We start from the raw sequence: 26,236 nt of genomic DNA, 5'->3' as shown, positions 1-26,236 counted from the left end.
ATAACTGCAAACATCAGCTGGAATATCCCTCCTCCTCTTCCATCTAGAATGTCTGCTGCAGCAGGGATTTACGAACCAGGTATTTTTGGGCGTCAAGAGATATTTTTGAAATATTTTTAGCAGTTTTCGTGCAAAGATGGTGGTTGTGACAAGGAGCTTATGGATGACCCAGTCTGTGGGAGAGCTGGTGCCGAGACAATTGACCTCTCCACCAGCCACACCGTCCGTCTAAGGCACAGCTGCTGCAGGCTGGGGATGTGATGGGGTGACTGTTGACACCCCCTCACCCACCCCCTATCTCACTTTATTAGCAGTGTAATATCAACAATGGATCAGAATTTCTCAACGGTACAAGATGGAAAGCAGCTGCTGCCAGACCGAGACTCGTCTAAACGTGTGCTGACAGGATGCTTCCTCTTCCTCCTCATCTTCACCACGCTGCTAGGCAACACGCTTGTGTGCGTCGCCGTCACCAAGTTCCGACACCTGAGGTCGAAGGTCACCAACTTCTTTGTTATCTCGCTGGCCATCTCTGACCTCCTGGTAGCTCTCCTGGTAATGCCGTGGAAGGCGGCCACTGAGATCGTGGGCTTCTGGCCGTTTGGCGCGTTCTGCAATGTCTGGGTGGCGTTCGACATCATGTGCTCCACTGCCTCCATCTTGAACCTGTGTGTGATTAGTGTAGACCGTTACTGGGCCATCTCGAGCCCGTTCCGCTATGAACGCAAGATGACCCCTAAAGTGGCATGTCTGATGATCAGTGTGGCGTGGACCCTGTCAGTCCTCATCTCCTTCATTCCTGTTCAGCTAAACTGGCACAAAGCTCAGACCACCAGCTACGCAGAGCTGAATGGAACATACACCGGCGATCTGCCCCCTGACAACTGCGACTCCAGCCTTAACAGGACCTACGCCATCTCCTCCTCCCTTATCAGCTTCTACATTCCCGTGGCTATCATGATCGTCATCTACACCCGGATCTACCGTATCGCCCAGATACAGATACGGAGAATATCTGCCCTGGAGCGGGCAGCAGAGAGTGCCAAAAACCGCCACAGCAGCATGGGGAATAGTTCGAGCATTGACAGTGAGAGCTCATTCAAAATGTCGTTCAAGCGAGAAACCAAAGTCTTAAAGACGCTCTCAGTCATCATGGGAGTGTTTGTGTGCTGCTGGTTGCCCTTCTTCATCCTTAACTGCATGGTTCCGTTCTGCGAGCCGAACTTGCCAGACGGTACCACAGACTTCTTCTGCATCAGCTCCACCACCTTCGATGTGTTTGTGTGGTTTGGCTGGGCGAACTCCTCGCTAAATCCTATCATCTATGCCTTCAACGCCGACTTCCGCAAGGCCTTCTCCATCCTCCTGGGCTGTCACCGGCTCTGCCCTGGGAGCAACGCCATCGAGATCGTCAGCATTAACAACAACATGGGCGCCCCCAACTCGAACCCCAACTGTCAGTATCAGCCCAAGAGTCACATCCCGAAGGAGGGCAACCATTCAGCCAACTATGTGATCCCCCACAGCATCCTGTGTCAGGAGGAGGAGTTACAGAAGAAGGATGGATGCGGACTGGAGATCGAGGTGGGAATAGGAAACAACGCCCTGGAGAAACTCTCCCCAGCCATCTCTGGGAATTTAGACAGCGACACTGAGGTCACCCTGGAAAAGATCAATCCCATAACACAGAACGGACAGCATAAAACCGTGCCATGTTGAGAGGAGGCAAATATTGATCGGAGTACACCGAGGCATGGATGTACACACAAAGGGAAGAAAAGCTCACACAGGAGGACAGCAAACGTAACAAAAGAGACGATTATCTTTAATAAGAACATGCCTGACAGGGAAACACTGAGTGGGATATGCGGGACCTTAAGACTGTCAACAAAAATCTACATGGAAAAACCTACAGAATGTTTTAAAGTAAAGGCACTTTATCCTGGATATAACTATCTGCAAAATACTCTCAGCATTTATTGATGAAATTGACACATTTGATGATAAATGTTGATAATGTGAATATTAAAGCAGAACACTAGCTTTGTGCACATGTATACATTTGTTTTTACATTTACAAAGATGTATACATCTGCATGTGTATACTGTACAGTACTGACACAATCCTGGAAGGACTTAAACACAGTATATACAGTGGAGGAAGATGTAGTAGCTATTAGCAAAATGTCTTGTAGGTAGGTGCTTTGTATGTGTTTTATGGAAGAGAGAGCAATGTAAATTGATTTTCAGTACAGAATAATTTGTTGTTTGTTGCAGTTGTTTCTCTTCAGTACATTTCTAATGACAATTTTATTGCTAAATCAAAACACCTCAGACACCAAAGTGACAGTATTCTTATTCAATCTAAAACAGGCAGGGGGCAGATAATGCAGTTCAGAACCGTATGCCAAGTCATATATTTATGAATATTTCATTTTTACACCCCCCCTACCCATGTTATCTCACAGTATCTCCAGATAAGGAAAAGTCACTCCTATTGTCTACTTCCCTTTCGTTGTATCCTATTCTGACCATCCTACAAGTCCTCCTGGGACAGATTAGACGTTTCCTCCATTTCGTCTCCTTACGCCTGGTTTTCATTAGCTTTGTCTCCCCTCTCTGTCGCTCCTCAGCAAACCCTCTCTTGGGCCCTACAGTCTCCTCTCCTTTCCATTTTCCAGCTCCTCTTTCCTCAGTCAGCAAAGTCCCTTCCTCCCTCACGCTGCCCTTATTTCTTCAGCGCTGTCAACCTCTTCTCTCTTCCCTCCTCCCCACTGTTCGCTCAGTCAGCACGGTCCTTTACACCTGCACCATACCTTCCTTTTATGTTTTTCTTCGTCTGTCTGCCTCCTCCTTACCGTCTCCCCTGGCAGCCCTCCATTTCATTACTCTGCCCACTTAAAGTGATACTTCTTATTCTATTTTTTCGCAAATGCCGTCAGTCCATAATTCAAAAAGAATGTAAATCTGTAAACTAAAACTCCTGCACTCGGACAGAAGAGGCAGCAGCAGAAGCAGCAGCAGCAGAGTTTACTTAGCTGTAATGCAAGTGACACTCAGTGACCTTTTGCCAACTTGCAGATAGATGATTTTGTAAATCGCTCATGCTGGGAGCCATGCTGTGCTGTAGTGGCGATTTAGAACAATGCAGTGTGACTGTGTTTGCAGGGGTGGAGTCCAAGACAAACCACTGTGGTGAGGATCACCTTCAAGATATCAAACATATTTCTATTGCGACTCCTCTCACAGTCATTTGTTTATGCACTGTAGCATTTATATATATATATATATATATATATATGCACTGATGTTTTATTCTAATAATAATGATAATAATTTACAATGTGTAGTTTTACATGCAAGGTTGAGTTTGAGTACAGCAAGTGAGACAATGTTAACATTTGCTTACCATTGGCCAGTGTAGGGCTAGCGACTCTAATGTCCATTATAGAGCTAATCTATAGCTTGGTAAAATTAGCTAACATTAGCCCCCCTAAGTTACTGGGCATACCAGCAGCAAAACCTCTGAGTGTGTCTAATTGAGCAATGCTCTATGTTATTGCTTATGAATTCAACTTTTCCTTTTGTAAGACAAAAATTGTGCTATTTCTTCTTTCAAAAGTTACATCATTTTAAGTTTGAGTTTTATGTATTTGTGCCAAAAACAAACAAAGGCCAAAGAACATAAGAATATGAATCTAGAGAGTGTGGAAAAAGTCCCATGGGCTATTTATTATCTCTACATAACATAATTCATAATGTCAAAGATATACAGAATGTAGCTCACTGTTTTTTTAATCCTTTGAATTACATTAATTTGCGTTTTCAGAGTTTAAATAAAGGCAAACCCTACACATAATGATCAGACATTATTAGCTCTCTGTGGAAGCCTGTACAGCTTTGATGTGTTCAGTGTTGCTGGGGAAAAGAATGCACAACAGAAAGCTTTCTGACATTGTATGCTGAGCGTCCACCGTGTGCTCGGTGTGTCCATGAAGGCGTGAAACTGTTGCACATCAGAGAAAGGAAGAGCTGATCCAATAGAAAGCAATTGGTCTTGAATGAAGCATTTGATTTTCCTGCTCTGGAAAATCCAATGCTATCTCGATGGCAAAAAAGGGAGGGGAAAGCTTTTAGCTCAATATGTGACTTGGCTTGTGACACAAACGCATTGTCCTCTCTGCTGCCCTGTTCTCGGCTGCTGCTAGCTGCTGCTCCATCACTTTAAAACAGACGTTTATGAACCGGAATTTAGATTAGGGATCTTTTATTATGAATTAATTAAATTTTCCAAGTAATCAAATTCTATTTCAAGTGCCACAAATACTAAAACGCTCCCCTCTACTCCCATGCCTTTTAGAAACTCTCAACCATATCAGCTCAGTAACTCTCCCTTTTCTCTCTTCATCAGTTCTTCTTGATTTACTCCCTAATTATTTCCCAACACAAGCCAGCTCAAACATGCGAGAAAACATGAACTGCACATAATCTGTCAGGCCTGGACATGGAGGGGAACTGCCTTGGGGAAGATTTGGTTTCCCCCCTCCACCTCCACCCCACCCTCCCTTTTCTCCATCTCTTTTTCTTTTCTCTTGGCTGCCTCTGTCGACTTGATGAGTGTTCCCAATGTCAACACAGATTGAATTTCTTATTAAACAGACAGGGCCTACTGTTTCCCTTCTGTGGTTTGAGTTAAATCGCTGAATCAAAGCCCCACCTGGCCGTTTTATTATTATTATTATTATTGCTGTTGCCAAAATGTTTACTTTTGGCTGAATGTGACTGTAATGTAGCTTATGCTGTGATTTAACCAGTGTTTTATAAGCTGACATTTAGTGGGTGGGGGGTATTCTTAATGATATAGAGATTAATCTGCCATTTGTTGTGACATCATTGGCATTTACAGGTTTACCAGATGCTTTTTCGTATATGCTGTATGTACACATTTATAGAAACATACCTCCAGCTGTGAGTTGAAATGATCTCTGCTGTATTTTGTCTCCATGTAAAACCCCCCTGAGCCCTCACCTTGTCAACTCGGTGAGTCATCTTTCCAGATGCCACTGCTTTGATTTTGGAGAAGGGCGATGTCAGCCAACAGTCCCACAAGCGAGATGTTTTGTTTGATCGAGAGCATTTCCTCCAGGCTGCCCTATACATGTTGCTTTGGGGAGCTGTGGTGACAGTACACGGTCTCGCAATCAGTGTACTTCATGGCGTATGACAACTTAAGCAAATGTGACAGTGCAGAATCCATCTTCTCCCTCGGATGGCGGACCAAGGGACGCAGCAGACGTAGGGCCGAACAACACTCCCGGGCCTTGGGGATGTGGTGGTGATGTTTCAGCTCACTTAAACTGTCTGGATAATGACGGAGTCCCTACCTCGACATCAATTCAGTGACAAAGCTTCATGTACAAAATTAAATTGCAGTATTTAGGGTTGGGGGAGTGCAGGGATAGAGTATTGTACAATGATGTTCAAAATGTAGTCGTGATGAACACAAGTGCTTTTTATCTTCAAGAATCCTTAATGTGTGTAGCAAGCTTACATGCTGTATGTTTTCTCCAGTGTGGGATTATAATTTACAGGAGGATGCAGCAGTCACTGACTATTTATATATTTATTTATTTACATGTTTCTGGTGTTCATTCATGAACGTGATGTCAAAGATTATAACCCTCAGAATAATTACAATATTTAGTTTACAGTTTGTACAAAACAAATATGTGCCCTTCTTGTGAAATAAACATGTATGTATTTTTTTTTCATCTGTGCCCACTGAGTTGTGCTTATTTGTGCGGGGTGTGTGAAAGCGAGTGGCGTTGTATCTTTGACAGTGAGTGGCTATTGGAAGATCATGTCGCTGCATAGGATCGATGGAGATTGATTTTGAACGGTGACGCATATTTTTTTCCAGCTCCCTGAGCGCGGTGTCCTCGCTGTGTTCCTGCCTTCGCCCCGCATTTACATAACCTGACAACCACTTGACAGTTGACACGTCCTCCTGCTCGGCTCTCTGACCCGCCTCATTTGTTAACTTAAATGTTGGCTCAATCCACATGCAGGCTCAAATGCACACACAGTAACATTTTAAAAGATAGAATCCACAACAATAAAGGAACATTATCTACACATTTGAATCAGATTATAACATATTTAAGAGTCTGAATTGGATTTAGCTCACAGCTATGACTATCCCACCTTTTTATTTAGCATGTATAGAGCCTGGAATGATCAATAATCTCTTTTCAGATCAGATCAGATTGGTTGGAGCTTGTTTCATCTGCTTTACACCTGAAGGCAAAAATAAATAAAACTAAATCAGTCGGACTACTCACAAACACTTGACAAAACCCATGACCTCAATGTTAAACTGTCAGATCGTAGAGTTACACTTCAAAGCATTGCTTTGCATATCCCTGGTGAATTAAGCAATGTAAGAATCAACATTCAAAAGGATTAGTTTGGTGCTTAATCTCATTTAACACATCTTTACATTCGCTCTGTATTTAGTAAAGGTCAATATATCGTAATTGGGTAGTATACCTCGAGAATAGCCTCACTTTCAATTATTTTGTAATTATTATTATTTTGGCAGTCTACGGAGCAGTGGGATGCAGTCAAGTGAAAAATTATAGAAGCAAATCTGTAGCATCCCATTGGCTCACTGCTCTGTAGCTGCCAGTGCAGCTTTAACTAACATCTGTTTGATTTTGTCTCTCAAACACACATTTTTTGGAGTAATTTCAAAATGAAATTGGATTAAGACAGAATAGCTTGTTCAACTCAAAGTTTACTGAAGAGAAGAAAAAACGATTTCAACTCATACTGTGTGTATTATAATACATATGGAAAAATACAACGTGTCCATCTGTATAGGCACATACAATAAGTGTGTCATGTAAATATTTACACATGACCAGATTGCTTCTCCCATAATACTCTCACAAGTTCATCCAGTGCTCTTAATTTGAAATCCCACCTAATTTAGAGCACATGAGTGGCAGCAATGCACACTGGTTACTGCAACTGCAGTTGGAAGTGCACTTCAAATGAATTGTATTTGGTACAGTATGTTTGCACAAGGGAAATGGCAAAGTGATTTTCACAAGTTCTCAAGTTGTCAAATATGCTGCATAACCACCAAACACAGCATTGGTGGCGTCTGTTTAAATAATTCATGATTGATTCAGATTTGTTGCAGATCAGCTCGATGGTTTCAGAGAAAGTTTACAACCCTGACGTGCTCTCAGACAGTACAAGGATTCAAACAACTCTTATTTATAGCAGTGTAATTTAACAGTGAAGTGTCACTTGATATTTAAGTAATAGGTTCATTACCTTGCTGCAGTTTCTCACTGAGCTTAAACACAGACCTGTCGGGGGCAATCATTTAGCTTTCCAACACCAAAATAAATCTCCCTCCGAAAACAAGAAGCTTACAGGGTTGCAAAGCATGCTTTCCATAAGCTTCAATTGGCTTTATTTTGTACAACAAATGGTTGCAATCATTGATTGAACATGTAGAAACACGGCCGACTATCCTGTGAGCTATCCTATTAGAAAGGGAGATGTACCACGGTGTTTGAAGGTCTAATCGGTTTCCCATTGAAATGTGCTTAAGTCCAGTGAGAGGCAGCAGCAGAGTGGTGCCTTTATGAGATCTAAAGCTATCCATAAATGATGGGAAACAACACAATTAACCTGGATTCAAGAACAATAACATACAAAACTATAAAATGCTGCCACAGCCCTGTGTATTGATGTTTAACCTATCCTGGTCCAGCCTGAGAGAGGGAGAGGCCGGAGTGGGGTCACAGTGGAAATACAGTCAAGGTTAATGAAAGACTGCAGGCAGCAAAATGCAACATAGCATTGTCCCTGTGTGTGTGTGTATGTGTGTGTGTGTGTGTGTGTGTGTGTGTGTATGTGTGTGTGTGTGTGTGTGTGTGTGTGTGTGTGTGTGTGTGTGTGTGTGTGTGTGTGTGTGTGTGTGTGTGTGAGAGAGGGAGCGAGTGAGTGTGAGTGTGTGTAATGAGCTTATGTAACTACAACAGCACTCATTCGGCTCCTTTGCTCATTCCCAGCTGAACAGCAGGAAGCATCCTTTCCAAAATTTAGAGCAGTCCACATTTGCTGATGAATTTGATCGAGATGGATGAAATGACTAGAGTCTGAGATAATAATTCTTGGGAGAATTGGGGGAATTCTTTTCCTGATGGACACTCTAGCCCAGCATTGTTTACAGAGCCCAGCAAGCGGAAGAAGCCAATGTGGCAGTTTACACCCAGGTGCTTATATGGCAGAGACAGGGACCCAGGTGTCACTTCCTGAGTTTGAACCTTTCATCCACCACAACCCACTCATTAAACATGGACCTATACTTTGTTGCTCTTTACACTACTATTGCTGTTACTATTACTAAATCTTTCTGCCAGAAAGGGCCTACCATTTCAAAATGGGAGCTGAAGTTGCAGGCTGATACGTCATTTAGGAAGGAGCACCAACAGCGTAAGCAGCAGGCTAAAAGCTAAATTGAGTCATTCCTAAATGTCCTTTTCCCCTTAAACTCTCTCTTTCTCGTTAAAATACTTTCAACGAATCCCCTGCCCTTTCTCATTACTATTTTCCGGACTGCTGTGACTGAACACTTGCTGCAGCATGCTGAGCAAATCAAACAATGAAGGTTAACAGGTCATGGACAATCAATGGGCCATTTGGGGTTTAATACAGTTTGATATGGGATTTAGATATGTGGATTTTGGCTGCTAAAGACCTAATAAATAATCAATGTATGTAAATCTTTATGTCATTTATGGTGGTGGTGCAATGGTCCACAGAACTGATCTCAAATTCTCTCCAGCGTCCTTTAATGTTGCCATATTTACTTCAAAGAGTTCTCTGGTGGTGGGGTCCTTATCCTCTGCGAACACCTTGAACTGCTGCTCTCGATTATGCTTAAGATCCATGAGATTTGTAACTTCCTTGTGCCACCAGTTACCCATTGGACCTGGGGTTGACTTTATTCATCTTATTAAATATTTTCATTTAATTCGATGAAGACAAGCATCCATTTAAATCCATGTCCTTGGGCAGTGTCTTCACCTCTGTCTCTGCCAGCAAATTCTCAGAGGCCTTTTTGACAGCTACTTACAACATTACTCAAGCTCCTCTGCTCAACTCTGAGGGGCTGGCGCTTTTGATCACTCTGCTTGACTCCTCCGCTCCCTTGAGGAATAAAACAAAATGGTTAAAATAGAGCTCTATGGTTAGATGACACCATTACAATACTGTAAAAGTTATAACATTGAAAAACATAAAGTCCAAAAGATCTGTAAGACTTCATTTTTAAGGAACTACCATAACCCTTTGTTTTCAATATTATTGATTCAGTTATGAGACCAAAGTACTCTCTCCCTCTGACAGGACCCCATCTGTCACTGTGGTGAGTTTTGATATCATTAGTCAAGACCTCCATCTGTCCCCATCCCTTCTGCATAGTTTTTGTATAAGTTGTTAAAGTCATGCACAACAAGCATTTTACCGACAAACAGCTGTCTTGTATTTTCTTATCATCATGCACATATGAAATTCGACCTCTGCTTTTAACCCATCCTTAACATAGGAAAAAATGGCTGCAGTGAAGCACCCGGGCAGCAACTTGGGGTACAGAGCCTTGCTCAAGGACACTTTGACATCTGGCTCAGGAGGAGCCGGGAATCGAACCGTCAACTTTTCTGATCAAAGGACGACCCGCTCTACCCCGTGAGCCCCAGCTGCCCCACCTGTCATGGCTTTAACATTTTTACTGCCAGTTTTTGTTGGCGTCTTGTGTTCACATTTCAACATAAATTTAGCAAACATCTCAATTTTTTTTTCATCATTAACCTTGTCATGTTATGCCAACCCAACAAGCTCAAACTGCCAAGGTAACCAAGCAACTTCAAAAGGCTGTCTGTAAATAGCTCGCTAACTCTAATACTTATACACCCACTCAACTCTGTGAAGTTGAGAAGAATCACTGCCATCACATAGGCTGAATTACATTTTATGGCTTCCTGCCAATGTCTAAAGCCTAAATACTAACTCAGCCTCTTATCTCCTCCCTTCTTGTCTCGTCTTCTTTCTTGTCTCTCCTCCCAAACCCCTTCTTCCTTCTTTTCTGACTCCTCTCCCCGCCTTGCCTCTCCCCTCCCCAAGCAGTGCAGTGACTCACACTTCCTCTGGTGTGAAGTGCTTTATCTCATCAACAAATGGAACAAGCCAGGTGTCTTTATTACCTCTTCACTCCCGTAATAAAATAGTAGAAGTTCTTGAAAAGAAAGTTAGTAAAAGCAGATACTAAAAGCATGATTGACAGAGAGTCACATACAAAACGTTTCAGTAAACACAATAGGAAGTGTTGAAATCATGTATATAAATCTTATTTCAATAAAGAAGAATACAAAAGTTGAATGGTTTGAATGGCAGCTTCCCAGTGGCTTCTAAAACCGAGTGTTCAACTTTCCAGGTCCTTGAAAACTGAGGGCAGAAGGAAGCACTCTGTCTTGTAAATTCTTGTTTTAAAGGAGGAAAGTTTTACTATCTTGTTATGATTCTATGTTTTATTCATAAACACACTGCTGTCTTTCTCTGCCATGTCTAGAGTGTACCGTTGCTTCAAACCTGGTATGCAGGGTGAGTCCAGGTTCCTTTCCATTCCTCATTATCATATCGCCATAATGCTAATATATGAACTTTCAAGTCACATCGGCTCCCTATTTCTCCCTCTTAGTTCCTTCCAATCTTTGTTTTGGTGGAATGTTTTATTGCATTGTCAATGACAAATGATATATGGTCTCAGCTTTTGCAATGTGTGTAAAGGGGAGTGTGTGTGTGTGTTTCCTCTTTAAGCAATGATTTATTTACTACACTGTATAGCTATAAAACTTTATCTAATTAAAAGAAAACTGCTAAAGCACAACTTGCATTTGTACTTTTTAGTGTAAAATTTCACTTGCAAACAGGTTTTACAGCACTGACAAATCAAGTGACTTACAAGGTAAGGTTGCAGCCTACTGGGTCATGAAGTCATTGCAAAATGGACATTAAAGTCATTTCACGAACACACAAATAAAGCAATTTCAAGTACCAATAAAATAAAGCTGTTTACGAAGCAACATAAATTAGTGATCACTTCAAGTCTTGCATAAGAAATCTTCCTAATATTCAACTTGTGTAAAGCAGAGAGCGTGCTGGCCACCACCTGTTTTACTGACTCTGCACATTCATTCTGCTGATGTCAATTTCAATGCATTTTTTCTCTGCTATCGATCAATTTTGCAATCGTTAAAGCACAGACTGGTGCCAACGTGCACTTGAAGAACAAAATAGTGAGTCTCCTCCTGCTGGCATAATTCTAGCTTGCCATGGTGGCCAGAAACATGACTAGAGATGAAAGCGTGTGTTGTTTTGTACCTGCTGGATGTGTAAATAGGCAGCTGTTTGCTGACAAGTTTGCCACATCAACTTAAAAAGGTAGTGAAATGTCAGTTTTGTGTCAGATTTGGAGAATGTGAACTGAAGGCGTGTGGATCACCGCTCCTCACGGTTAGAGTTTTGGAAGTTTGCTGAACTAAACAATGAAACTGAGCCGCATTTGTGCCTTACCGCTGTTTTTATTTGGTTTCACTTACTTAGAAAAGGTGAGCCAATGCTGCGTGTCAGTTAACACTATCTGGTTAGGTCACTTCTCCACTCTCAGAGCTATCCAAACACCTCTACTGCTTTTCATCAGGTGTGGAAGAAGTATTTTGTGGAGTTAAAAGTACAATATGTGTATATCAGTACAGTAGAAGTATAAAGTTGCATAGAATGGAAATGCTAGTAATGTCACAATGTCCACATTTCTTGCAGGCCCCTTTGGTGTTATACTTTACCTGTCCACCAGATGCCCTCAGACTTTTCTCCTGTCGTACCAGATCTTGCCACTCCCATCTGCCCTGCAATCACCTCATTCCCCTCACCTGAGCATCCCCATCAGCCCTGCCAGCCTCTTTTCCCCATGTCAGTGTTCAGTTTGTCAAAGTGGCCATGTGCCTCATGCCTTTGCATTCTAGCATCAGTTACTTGAAAACCTGGAATCTGAAACTTTTAACCTGCTGGTTCTGAACTTCTGCCACATCTTTTGAAATTTAAATTTCTCGCCGGCCCCTTCGGATTTGTTTGCCTGTTGGGACTTCCTTCCTGGTTTTGACCCTTGCCTGCCTTGTGACTCAGTAAGTGTTGAGAAGGGTTTAGCTGCAGTCTTGCAGACTACCCAATCAACTACACACCAACCTAACAAATATAGCTTTTTACAATCTCCTCATTAGATACCGTAGCCGAGCTATTCTGCCTCCTTTTGTCTGCATTTGGGTCCTTCCCCTGTGTGCTGCATTCACAGGCTGTGCCAAGTAAAGTACAAGTACCTCAAATTTAGAGTAAATGCGTATACTTGGTTCCACTGCTCTCCACCCGAGGTCGGGTTTGGATATGTTGAGACGGATTATGATGTTGTGATCTGGTATATGTGTTGATTCTATGTATCTCCGTGCAGAGTGTATCTGCATGTGACTCTGTGCAGCTGCTGCTGACCAGTGCTGTGTTTGCTATGTTCTGTGCTACACCGAGCACCTTTTCTCCTCTTCGCTTCCTTTAATTTGTAATGTAATGATTTATGTCCAAACCTCCAGAGGCATAGCCGGTGTGCCCTACTTTACACAACACAAAGATGTTAGGTGGAATTAAATAACTCATGGCATTTATTCATTCTAAATAAATTCATCTTAACAAGCCTTTCCCCCTGAAAATGAATTGCTCTATTGACCGGCGCCTGTCTCCTTGAAAATACCCTACAGTTAGTTAGTTGATTGATTTATTTTTTTTCCTTTCCCTGAGATTAAGTATAGTCACTCAAAAATAGTCGGTTTCACTCGGTTTATTTACTACAAAATAATACATTGGTTTTAATCTCCAGTGCATGTTTATGTAAAAAATACTTGTACATGTAACCATATGTTTATAGACTGAACATGACATTAGAATTTCATTGGAATGGTATATATCCCAAAAAGTTCACTTAAGTTTAATTTTAAGTTCATTTGTATTTGGACAGAAGTAAAAAAAGCAGATTTATTTTTAAGGGAAAAATCTGATGCCATTAGTCTCCAGTTTGTTTGAAGCATTTCCTATGATTTTACACAACACAGCTTTCACAGCAGGTATACCTTTGTTATAAATTGAAATTGTCCCCAAACGTAGGGATCTGATTTACCTTTTGTACTCAATCAAAATAAATTGACTGGTCAGTAAGATTATTAGGCCTATTAATACCTAAAGCTTTAGATGTTGCATTAATGGTTTTCTCAAGTAACTTTAAGCTCTCTGACACAAGTCTACCCTTAAATGTAAGTATTTCCTCTCAAAACCATATTTGAAACACTGCACATTATGTGATATTCAGTGATTCTTTTTTCTTCTTCTTTTTTGCCTCCCAGCCATGTTTCTTCCAGAAGGGTCCTGAACTCTTGGCTCATTAAGCCATTAAACTGACGGCTGCTTTTAAAAGTTTAAAGAGAATGAGAGGAGCAATATTTGTATCATTGTGAAGATACGTTATTTTTTTGGTCTGGGGCACAATGGTAAGAATTGGAAACAATTAAAAGTATAAATTACAACACTCTTATCTCCTCTTACAACACATGGACGCAGTTTTTCCTTCTGTTCCACTCTGCTTGTTGTTGATGTCGATGCCTTTAGGCAAGGTCACCAAGCTCATCCGCCTGTCTTGAATTTTTCAACATATTCCTCTCATAGTTTTCATCAGTAAATCCACAGAAAATTGCTTTTTTTTTATAAAGACAAATCCCACTTTCTTTCTTATCACGACTTTGCTTGCTTACCTTGCATGATGTGTAACCGTATTTGATCAGTGTCGGAAAGCGTAGATGTTTCCTCAATATAATTCAGTTATTTAGAGCGGGCACCCACTGTAAAGGAAACATACCTGTTGGGTTAAGTAGGAAAGGCAGAAATGTATAAAAGATCAAATTGACGAGTGGAAAAAGATGAAATCGTGCATTTAACCTCTTATAACAAACCAGGAATTGGCCATCTGGCCGATCTTATCAGGACAAGTAATTATAATCAACTGTGACTTATAACAAAATCTTATATTGATGTTGCTTGACAAACTGCTGGCCCAGCGGGTCAACTGGCCAACAGGGAAAACTCCTGCTGTTCCAGATGGCCAGTCCAGTGTACTCATGGGGTAATTGTATTTTCATATTCTGGCAGTCGTAACTAATTGGCTCATTCATCAATAAAGAAATTTAAACCGTAAAATTTTATAAATCACAAAGAGGCACCACTCTTTTTTGTTGTTGTTGTTGTTTTTGAGAAACTTGTTTTTTTTTGTTATCTGTAGAGGCACCATGCATGTGGATTCATAAGAACAGCCCTGTTGTTTAACAGTGATAGTTTGGAAACTCATGGAAAACATAACAAAATAAGTGTGTTACTACAGCTTGGTTTAATGCATAAAAACACCACTGTGCTGACATAAGTGGATGGTAATTAAAGCATTCTGTGGAATTAATTTGTTTCTTGCATGCTGTTGATTTACTGGGTTTGCTACACCCGTGTTTTTTTGCTGTGGTGTTGTGACAAATGTTCAAATTTAAAAGTCTTGGCAGAAACACAACAAAGAGCAAGCTTAATTGCTTTAGAAGGGCAGTTTTTTTTCTTGCAGGTGAATCTGGCAGAGCATCTATTACGTCAGCTTTCTTTATCGGAGCCTTCAAGCGCACAACTCGGCACAGAGAAAATAAAACAAGGCTCATGTTGATTGGCACTGCTACTGAAGTTTTTGCTCTGTGAAATGCAGGCTTCACTTCTATTTTACATCAAGAGGTATTCTTTTTTACACTGTAGAAATAGAGTAACCAGTTGAAGGAAGTCTCATTAAAGAAAAGGGGGCCAACTCTAAACTAACTTTCTAAAATCGCTGGTGAAAGGTGTGTTTATTGGCTTATGGTTCACAATTGGCTGTTCCTGTCTGCAGAATATGAGAGCTTTTTTTCTTTTCTTTAGTTTTGTTTGAAAGGGTACGGATTAGGGTTAATACCGGCAAAGCTCATGCCAGTTGGAGACCCAATTTCCCATCAACCCTGTTTGTTCCTTCTGCCCTTTCAGTATTAGCCTGACGAGCTTAACAGTCAATAAAGATGGAAGCAGAAACATTCTTTTAAATCCACAATGATCCAGGTGGGCTTCATTCTCCACTGGTAAACATTGGGCCTCATACATGAATGCTTTCTTCATTTATTTCTTAGATTGTTTTTCTTGCATTAAGAGTAAAATAAGAAAATCAAATGGGATTTATGAAATATTCCCTGACCGCCAAGTCTTTTCTTCCCCACCTGAGTATGTTGATGCGTTGCATTTGATCTTAAATTGGATGCGTGTGCTAGGAAATTTGCAGTTAGCATAGGGAACCACCCCTATAAACCCATATAAGGGCAGCAAACTTTAGTGGCCTGTGCAAACCACACACCAACAAGCCACTGACATTTGACAGCTAACGTTAAACTCAAACAGAAGAAAGTGTCAGAGCAACATACATGGATGAGGGCATTGGAAAGTCAGGGATGCAGTCTGATATTTCTCTGGACAGTACCACAGCCATTAAATATGCTGTCGGCATCGGACAACAAACCCAAGGGTCAACTAGTAACAACTGAGGACAAATGTAAGTACCAATCCAATCTTCAAAGTGGATTTAATTTAGCCGATAGCTCCATTTGATTACACATAAAAGATATTTAAAAAATCTATAGCCTGTGATCATATGCCCATTTTAAATCATTGGTATATGTATAAATAATTTCAGATGCGTCTGGCTCCAGTGCCGCATCAACCTCTGAGCAGACCGGAACCATCAAGACTATCCACTAGAGCAGAGGTCATCTCGGTTGGTCCTATAAGAAAATATATGACTCTTCAACATGTCATCCACTTTTTCACATTTCAATGCCAGTTAAAAATGTGAAATGAGCCGCTTTGGGTTTAAACGCCACGTCTGTGGTTGGGTCCCATGAAATTAACCTCCATGTCTTCTGGTTGTGGCAGGTGGTTTGGGTTGGTACACCATGGTGTGTATTGCAATATTGTGCAGAACACAGGAGGCCGTGATTATTTTGCACACGCTTTCAGGTGTGTAAGAAAAGCGTGCCACCTGCTTTGTCTTGGCACAGCCATCAGTTTCTGGTTATAGACCACCTCCAGCAGGATCTGAGGGTTAGTAAGGAGTGTCGGGATAGCCCCGATCACCTAAATTACAAGTTGACTTTATGTTGAAAAGTAATAATGTATTATGCAGAAAATGTATTGATTGAATGGAATAGTTTTCTAACTCTTGATAGCAGTGAGTACTTGAAGTTGAGGCGCAGTGGGATTAGATTGTTTTGTCTCTAAGTTGTGGGTCCGGAACAGCACACTTGGTTTTAAAGAATCTTCCTCGGTTATCAAACAGCTAATGAGCCACTCGTCACTTTCGGCAAACAAATCCGCTCTATCTCTACACACACTCTCTCTTCTCAAGGCTTGGTTTGCCAACACATTAAGCTGTATCAAATAAGCCATTGTGTTTTCAGTTGCGCACTGCTTCCTACCATTATTATACTGTGATAATATGATATTCTATACAGACCTGTGGACCTTGTGCTGACCTACTGTTGACCTAGTGTGAAAGACAAAACGCATAGCAGAGAGTGGTCCTAGGTCCTTTTGCATGCATGCATATGTGCATATGGGCACTTTGTGCACATTGCTTCACAAGGTGATGAATATGACTCGCGTGTGAATCATGGAAGATGCTTGAAGGGCCTTTGCTCTTTGTAACACAAACTTGACCTTTACTCTAGCAGCTCTGAGCAGAGCATGTAGCTCTAACAAGTCACCAGTCTGTTTGCTGTTATAGTATCCATCAATAATCATTGCAAAATGTTTCTTTTGAAGATTTTTTATTTATTGATATATATTTAATTCATGCTCTTTTTACACCTTTTATGCCTTAGCCTCCAGAGAATATTCCACGTAAACGGTCACTAAAAGCCTGAGTAAATCTGAACTGTGACCACACAAAAAATAACTGAGATGCACAGACAAGAGTGCTCTTACCATTGCTGTCAGAGCAAGTTTCCTTTGCTTTGTGATTTATTATTTCAGAGACATATATATATATATATATATATATTCTCTGCAGAGATAATGGCCTACCTCTGCAAGCTTCCCAAAATTCATGCATCCACTGTATGAGACTCTGTGAACTGTATTACCTTATTACCTGTGGGTGGCTAAAGTTATAGCTATCTTAATGAACAAAAATCAGTGCCAAATACAACTTGATGATGTAGTAATGATAGGCTTATTTTACTTGCAGGTCAGAATCAGACTCAATTTGATCAGCCACATTGCTGAAAAATAATTCAAAGGTTGAGGTTGAGAAAGCAGATAACCTTGCCTTTGTGAGGCCAGTTGGTTCTGATTGCCATCTTTTGTTTTATTGTGTGAAGCCAGAGATAGCAATACACTGACATTCACAAGATGGGCTCCTAGTGTGCATCAGGTGAATGATGATGTCGAAGTTCGGCTGTGCATCTTTCACTCTGCAGGAATTCACTGCGTCTCCTAATTTATTTTGGAAAACCAATGATGCTCTCCAGATGGTTCCTGCTCAAAACTCTATTTCTCCATTTTTCTCAGTATAAACAAACAGCCACTAGCAAGCACAACAAAATTAGGATCACAGACTGCAACACAAGCAGGGAAGAATAACGATATCGCCAGACAAGAAAATTTATATTGGAGGATTTTGCAAAATCATGGATTTTTTTTTTTTTTTTAATCATTTTTTATGTATGCACATGGCAGAATACTATGATGGTAATGTTCGGGTTGGGCAAGTAAAACACTTATTATTCAATTAAGATTGGAGAAAGATTGTTGTTACAGTTTATTAAATGGTGATTGGCAATTGTAAGTCTGTAACAGGATGCAAACTCTGGAACCCAGCATTAAAATTGTACCTGTTACACACACAAAAAACACCCCAACATCTACCTCCTTATTTTTGGCCCTTACCAAACATAAGGCAAACAACTTCATTGCATTGCCACTCACTGTTGGTATTGGATGTTTGCTGCCAAGTGCAAAATCCTCCAATATGAACATGATTTCACGGATGGGCTAAATATAGCCAAGACATATATCATAAAATATTGATATTCACTATGTGCACACAAGATGGAAGGGAGTCCTCTAATACGGAAAAAAAGCAGACAAGTTGTTTGGCCTGAGTGTCTTTTCATATATTATATAGTTCAATTTTTACGCATGTGATATTTTAGGCATAAACTAGACATTGGTTTTCCCTCCAAGCTAATGTTAACCCACTTACTGTGGCTTTGTCTTTGCAGTATAGACATTTAAATCCCAGGATACAATGGAGCTGCCCAAGCCATTGTTGATTTGTAGCTCTGATCAGTCAAGTGAACCAATACATCAACACTGTCATGAGATTTCCTTTCTTGCTCAAGTGCCAGCTCTACTGATTTTTGACAACACAATGGCGAGCAATACGCACAAAGAATGGCAATCATTACAAAGCAGCCGAGGATTCCCTTTGTGTTCGTGGATGCTGACTCTGTGGACGGATAGATGTCTGGGTGAATGAGTCAATATCATTGTCCATGGTGAGTGACTAAGTGGGGTCTTTACAACAAGTAATAGAAATTAGTAATGTGGGACTGATGTGATTATATCAACAAGCAAGGCTAAACTCTTAAGTTGTAAGTTAGAAATGGGAAACCGGCTAGATGACAGATGACAAAGATGTGCCGGCCAAGAATCGGGTCAGGACACGCTCTCCTGTGCCTTCCCCATATCTATCTCAATAAAGAGAGAAATGATTCTTGACGAGTTCAGGTGGCCCATTTTCCACAAAGGCAAGAAAAAACAAAACATAAGGAGCGAGTTTGGAATGTTAATCAGAGCAAGACATTACTCTGATAAAGGGCAAGAAAGCCCACAAGGACATATGCGAATGACTAAGACCATGTCTGTGTGTCTGTCATCTGTCTTGCTCCTTTCTGTTTTGATTCTGTTATGTTTTGTGCGTGTTTCTGTGCATGTATGTGAGCTTGTAAGACTGATTTAATATGCAGACATGGTCGAGGAGTGGCCACAGTCATCGAGGAGATATGAATCACACTGCAGCTGACCACTGCAGACAAACACACAGAGAGAGAGAGAGGAAATGGAGACAGGAGGGGTGTGCTGGAGGAAGTGGAGAGGAAGGCAATTAAAAGTAAGAGGAATACAAGGGATTGAAGGAAAAAATACATTTAGAAGCTAGGTGGACTGAGAAAGGTGCTGATTGCAGGAAGAGCAACTGGGTTGATGTATGAAAGGAAGAGGAAATTAATGAAAAAAGAGGTATTATTGTCTTTTTCATGTACTGAGATTTTTTTTTGCACACTGTTTAAAACATGGCGTGAAAAGAAGTTTGTTCGAGATAAGCCAGGCCTGTGCAGAATCGGTTACTGGCGATCGCCGCACAATGCATGCCGGTTAGATTTGTACATTTGACTTGATCCCGACTTCCTCTGATGTCATGCACACGTCATTCACACGAGGCAGCTGCAGTTTTTAGAGCAAGGCGCCGCAGCTGCTCTCCACCAACTGCAAGACCCATGTGAAAAGTCTGTCTCTCCCTGATCTAAGAGCTGATTGGCTCTTAGTTTTGGCCACAAACACCACGTTTTGTGGAAAATCCCAATTTTCTGCGTAGTTGACGCTAGATTGTAGGCTATTTCGTCTCCATGTTGTGCAATTAAGTTTTAATCTGTTAAGAAACTAATCTTGTGTGGTTGGTAATAATAACGTTCATATAACACTTACCAATTATGAAGAGCTTCACAAGGCAGACATCGAAATAAATCTAGATTACAATGCCGGATAAAAACACATTTTCACTCAATCACAAACAAATATAAGTAAATCCGAAGGTGGTCTTAAAACCACAGGTAGATGGATCTAACGGGATATAAATACTTCTGTGACTTCCTGTATAGTCTTTGAAGGCCGCTGGAAACTGGCGTCCACTTTTGCAGGCGAGGCGCAGCTCATCTCTAATGAGCCTGCTGACTTTGTAACTGCAAAACTGCAAAACTGCAAAACTTCAGATGAATAAGGTGCACTTAACGGTTGTACAGAGATGACTGGAGGTACCTGGGCAGAGACTGTGAAAGCACATCCTCATATTTTTGTTTTGCAGTGAAAAGACTGACTGAATGACTAAAAATGATATATGATGTTCTCAATAAGGTTCTTTTGACTCTCCATAAAAACGTATTGGCATGGTATAGGCTATCACAATTGATATACTTTTTATATACTCTGCAACACAGGTCAGCATCCTCGTCTGCAGTGGAGCTATTTCATGTGTCGGACTCGCCCATTACCTCTGCAGAGCGTTACACTTAAATTAGCTTACTCTAGTTTGGCCAATTTGGTTAGAGCAGCAAGAATCTCCTCCTGGTGTCTCCTCCTGGTCCTGGCTATTTTATCCTCAGCAATACAGCAACTTCATTCCCAAACTTGATTTCACTCCCAGCCTCTCAAGACTATAAAACCGCCTCACAAAATCTAACACAAAGCAGATTTACTCCTTTAAGAGCTTCCCAACGAAGCCATCATTCATTGATTATAGATATCCAGTCCAAGAGACATACTGTGTCCAGCCAGCAGAGGCATTATTCAATTTTACAGCTATATGTGATTAAGAAGCTTCCTGAAACGTTCCGTTGAACGCCGTAGACGTAAAAGTCTGTTGCTGAATGTGCTTTAAGGTTCTGCCAAGGTGTCAAGTTAAGAGTGAGAGTCATCCTTCTGGCAGCCTTATCCTGGATAATGCTTATGGCCTTTGGACATTTTTTTTAAAGCCCCCTTTTAAAACCTTTGTGCTACAACTAGCAGTGTAGATACTGTAGTTATTGCCATTGGTTTATATTTCAGCGGTTGCAATAAAGTGGGTAGGATATATGAGGGACCAGTGCATTAAATCAAAACCTTTTTTTCCCGCACCACACCTTTCCGACGGCCAAATTGCGGAGACAATTTCTGTTTGTTTCCAAAACAGACAGTCCGACATTCACACCCACCTCCCGCCGCGATTGGCCAGGTGTTTGGAGGTGAGAATGTAAATGGAGTTTTAACTTCTTTCTCATAAAGCTCTCTGTCATTATTTTCTCTCTCTCTCTTTTTGTCACTTTTTGTATAGTACAAGCAAGTGCAAACACTATGTGAATGCCTTCCACAAGAGACTTTTGTCTTCTAAAGTAGTCAGACAACACTTCGTACAAGTTTTTTCTTTTCGCCGAAGGGGCAAACAAGGCTATCAACGTTGTTTTCTTGTTAAATTTTATTTTTATTTTTTTAAATGCAATAAAATCTCATTCTCATACAGAGTAATATAATCTAGAGAGTAAAAGAAATGCATAAAAAGAGAAACCGGCGACAGGTAGTTTAATGCAAACATGTCATTGTGACATGTGTTACATGTGTTGCAGTGGAATGACAGCCTGGAACAATGGAAAGAATGAGCCCGGCATATGGCAGACCTATCACCTACAGTAATCTGATATATATATATATATATATATATATATTGACCTCATGCCAGGACTTCTCCATGGCAGTCCTGCAGCGCCTTCTCCATAACCATCAATCTCCCCTGTTGAAACATCAACATCCAACCCATTCCTCTAGATTCGTTGCTTTCTCCATAAGGTTTTGCCGCTGCAATTAATAATACAAGATACCGCGTGGGGTAGCTTAACCACAAAGTGCTGTGTCCGCCCTCTTTGTTACACCAATATAACTGTGACTGTCTGAACACTGACAACTCAGTGGTTTGCAGCCAACTTAAGGTTTGTCACCAAGGGGCCATCTATCATGTTATGCTAATGGTAAGTTCAGGGTTGTGCTGCAATAAAAACATTCTCTCCACAGCCATGATTTACACAATTATTACCATACAAATTGTGTGCACTGTGCATTCGGCAATCCATTGTAATTTCTGCCCTCAATATACTGTACATGGTGGTTCAGTTACTGATTGCTCTTGAGGATTTATCGCTGTCCTTATCCTCAACAATATATACTAAGAATTCATAAACCTGGTAAGCTAACGATCAGGGATTAAGGAAATAAAGACTCTCCACAGGGGAACTTCTCAATCTCAAACAATGATTAGGGGAAAGCTTCTTAACTGTTATGACCTTTTAGAACCTCAACCTCACTTTTACATAATCCTGGATTTGAAAGTGTCGAATTCAGATTGCATGTTCATCTGGCTAATATTTGGAACAGAAAACATATTATTGTTAATATTACACAAACCTTTAGTGGTATGTTGTTAGTTTACAGCAATTTGTGAAGTGTTATTGGCTATTTTGAGCCACTTGTATTGTGCTGGTGGTGGAGTTACTGAGTTTATTGAATCATCATTTTCTTGAGTTTGTTTGTTAATGAGAGAACTTTTTGTGTCTCAAAGGAAACTAACATAAATCAATAAATAATGTCTAATAAATAAGACAAAAAAATAAAACATGAGCATTTTATGTGTCAGTTTCATGCTTGTGGTGACCACTATATCACTTTCAGTCCCTTTATGGATTTTCTGCACTAGCCTGGCCAATCGATAACCGATCAAACCTTCAACAAAGGGGAGGCTTGTTTAAGTGCCAGTTATTAAGTCTGATTGATGAGACTGGGGGCGGGTAGAGCTCGGCTAACGGTGCGCTTGCTGTGCTTGATTCAATTACCACCGCACATGAGCTGTGAGATGAGATAATCCAGCAGTAACGATTCAGCTGAATTACATTTCCTTTTACTGCTGCCTCATCGAAAGAGCTCAAATAGTTTTATTGACTCCAGCAGTGGTGACCCCTAAGTAGAGATGTCCCAAAGTTGGAAAGCTGTGTTTTTACAGTTAATAGCGAGCTCAGAAGATAAGTACGATGGGCAAGATGTAAGGTCTTCTCATGTAAAGTATAAAATGACTAATGAATAATTTATAATGTTTAAAAAGCTTTGAAAGTCATTGCTGAATTGCTAATTTAGGTTTTCCTTATGAAATGTGCTTAATAAAGTAAAACTAACTATCTTGGCACTTGCGTAGCACTAAATATAAAAAAATACTGCCTGCAAATCCATCATTATCCCCATTTATGTTAATTGAGTCATTCACTGTGCCACTTGCGAGAAAAGTCGGAGCTGTAAAACTAAATAAAGAAGGCTGTGAGGCTTAGTCCCTGTCAGTCACTACAATCTATAGATCCGTCTCTGAACACAGAACCAACACAATTACCTAAGAAGCTTGTTGCTCTTCAATACTTAATGTTAGTTTGTCAATAAGTTTCCTTGATATGACTTTATCATCAATACCTGCAAATTGTTTATAAAAGTGTGACGATATTCAGTCACCTGCTGTAGGTTTGTCATGTCTGGCTCTGTCTCCTCGTGTGTGTGTGTGTGTGTGTGTGTGTGTATGTGTGTGTGTGTGTCTTACTGTTGTTGTTGTTGTTACAGTCACTTAGTATTTCAGTGGCTTTTAAAAAAACAATTATGTAAAGCTAATACTGTCTGTCCATCAGTGAAAGGTTAACAGACATTGCAGATTGGATTATGGATTTTTTTCAAGTTAACATTTACTTTAGCGCACGTGAAAGCAAAGCTCACCTCAACACACACACAAAGTGATCTTTTCCGCTTTTGCACTTGATTGACTGAACCAAATACAGGTGTGACTGACTGCAAGCGCTGTGAGAGTGTCTCGGTCACAAAGACAGACGGAGGCTGCATTTGCGATTGGAGCGCGGTATGTCGTTACTGAAGCTCGACATCCGTTGGCTGCCGTTGAAAGCAGGGATAGGTGGTTGGAGAGGGGGTTAGATGTTCTTGCTTTAGGAGAGGAGGCCTGCGTCCTGTAGGCAGTCTGGGCTAAGGCTAAAGTGCCTGTATTGCTTCCTGCTGTGTTGTGTGACGCTATCCGTTGACAGTCTTGTCTACGCCATTGAACAAAGCAGTTTCCCTGGGGAGTTGGCCAACAGTACACAGTTTTTATTATATGTTACTTGTGTATAGGCAATGAAATACGACACAAAGCGTCTCGTCGCTTCCACTTGTCGAACATCCCTTCTTTTTTCAACAAATTTCCAGGAGAATAAATAACTACATTTTATTACTTTAGTCAGGTCAGTTTTTTAGTCATTCCCTCTTGTGAACAGGCGTACAAATCAGTAAGCGAAGTGAGTCCTGTTCTACAAGCATCTGTGCTCTCTGTATGACGCCTCCGGCTTTTGACTTCCCCCTATCTACCTTCCAGATTGTCCTTCGGTTTTGCTCTGTATATCCACACCCGCTCACACAATCTTTCACCACCCTCTGCGTCTCCTATTACCCTTGGTGTTGTAGAACACTGTCTAATAGCAGTAATAGCCTTTCTTGTCCCATTGAGGCCCTTGATAATAAAACGCACACACCGAATCCTTTCCGAGGACAAGATGAAGAGAAGCTGATAGAAATAACCTACATGCATAATGAATTATTTCTTATAGGCTTCTCATTGAGGTTAATGCAAATGTATTTTAATACATGTATTTTTCATGTGAATTCCCTGCTCATGTATATCATCAAGCTCTCACCACAGGGGGCCACCACTCAATTAAATACATGTTATTCAGTTTACGTCGTGAAGACGATAAGTAACCATCTTAAAATTACTGTTTTTCTACTCGCTTATAGGCAAAAATTGCTTTGGATGAACCGGGTCATCCTTTTGAGGCCGCTTATAGATGAGTCGAAAACCTGCTCAGTGTCTCCAAAATATATATTCAAATGTATTTAGGGTATCATGTAATGTTTATAATTATTGCAAGAAAGTAGGATGAACTGCAGTGTAGACACTAGAACATCTGCCACTTGTCAGAGCAACGAAACACAATTAATCAACCAAAAATAGACTAACCATGTGTTCCTCTCCTGTGACCTGAACCAACCATTATTATCATCAGTCCATGTGCGTCTGCTGAAATAGTTATTCTCTGTCTGAGCTGAGAGGAAAGCAGCAAACTGCAGCATGTAATGTCAGCGGGCTCCTCTGACCTATTTCTCACTGAAATATGGTGTTCACGGTGTTTACATGTTGAAATTGATTGGGTTTTTACTAAATTTGAAATATATTTTTGTCTAATTGAAAAGTATGAACAAGACACATCGGTGTACTGTCAGTTTTAAGCAGGAAAAGCAGATTGTAGGTCATTGCACTTTATTTTAGCTATGAATATCCACCTTCAACAAAGAATGCTCATTGAAGAACAGGTCTTTTTTTAGCTGCTCCAGTATATGTCATAGTCTCATGGGGTGGGTTCGCTGTTTTCCTAGTGTGGTTTAATTTAGAATCTGTGGTGAGTGCGACAGAGCCAGGGTTGAGATCTTTTAACCTTGTTAAATGTAAGCGAGTGATATAAGAATAGTTGATGGGAAGTTGAAAAGGATTTTGAAATGATCTACTGACAGAAAAAAAAACTGTTTGCATAATTAAAAACTTTTTACATTTTTCATTTTGGCAGGGTCAGAGAACCCTCAGGCATTAACTTTTTGTTTTGTTTCAAATGAGCATTTGACACATTTAACATTACTGTCTTCCATTTTTGTCCTTTGACATAAATCTAGACTTTGATCAGTTACTAATTTTAGTATTTACAATCTCTATTACTTTTGGTGAGTCCATGAATGGCTGCTCCACTGACAATATACACTGCATTATTGCATTTTCCTCTCTGACATCCTTCACAATATATTAATAGCAAGCTATGAATCAAACCACTAATATCATTCTGTCAGGTGTTTACAGGAAAAATAATTGAACTTACTAAAACCAAAAACACAAATTCACATCTAATACATTTACATGTCGTAGACATCCATAACTCACACTTTTTGTCAGTAGACATCCATTACTCACACTTTTTGTCAGTAGACATCCATTACTCACACTTTTGTTTTTAAATTTTAATTCACACAGCCATCAATGTTGATTTAGAAGCTCAACGCTTGGCTTCCTTTCAAACCACAAGATCAGCACAGG

At 40.6% G+C, this 26,236-nt stretch overlaps 1 protein-coding gene across 1 annotated transcript; it reads left to right on the top strand.

The window, feature by feature from the left end:
- The first annotated feature begins 324 nt into the window (after nucleotides 1-324).
- drd1b (dopamine receptor D1b) lies at nucleotides 325-1,719 on the top strand. The gene has a single exon (XM_076102302.1). It carries the CDS (start codon nucleotides 328-330, stop codon nucleotides 1,717-1,719), a length of 1,392 nt encoding a protein of 463 aa, XP_075958417.1. The 5' UTR covers nucleotides 325-327.
- Nucleotides 1,720-26,236: the final 24,517 nt, after the last annotated feature.

The sequence above is a fragment of the Anarhichas minor genome, unplaced genomic scaffold (assembly GCF_050575085.1).
Source record: "Anarhichas minor isolate MPS153535 unplaced genomic scaffold, ASM5057508v1 ptg000027l, whole genome shotgun sequence".
Classification (NCBI taxonomy): domain Eukaryota; kingdom Metazoa; phylum Chordata; class Actinopteri; order Perciformes; family Anarhichadidae; genus Anarhichas; species Anarhichas minor.
The sequence above is the reverse complement of the archived record's forward strand: the minus strand, read 5'-3'. Positions and strand labels throughout refer to the sequence as shown.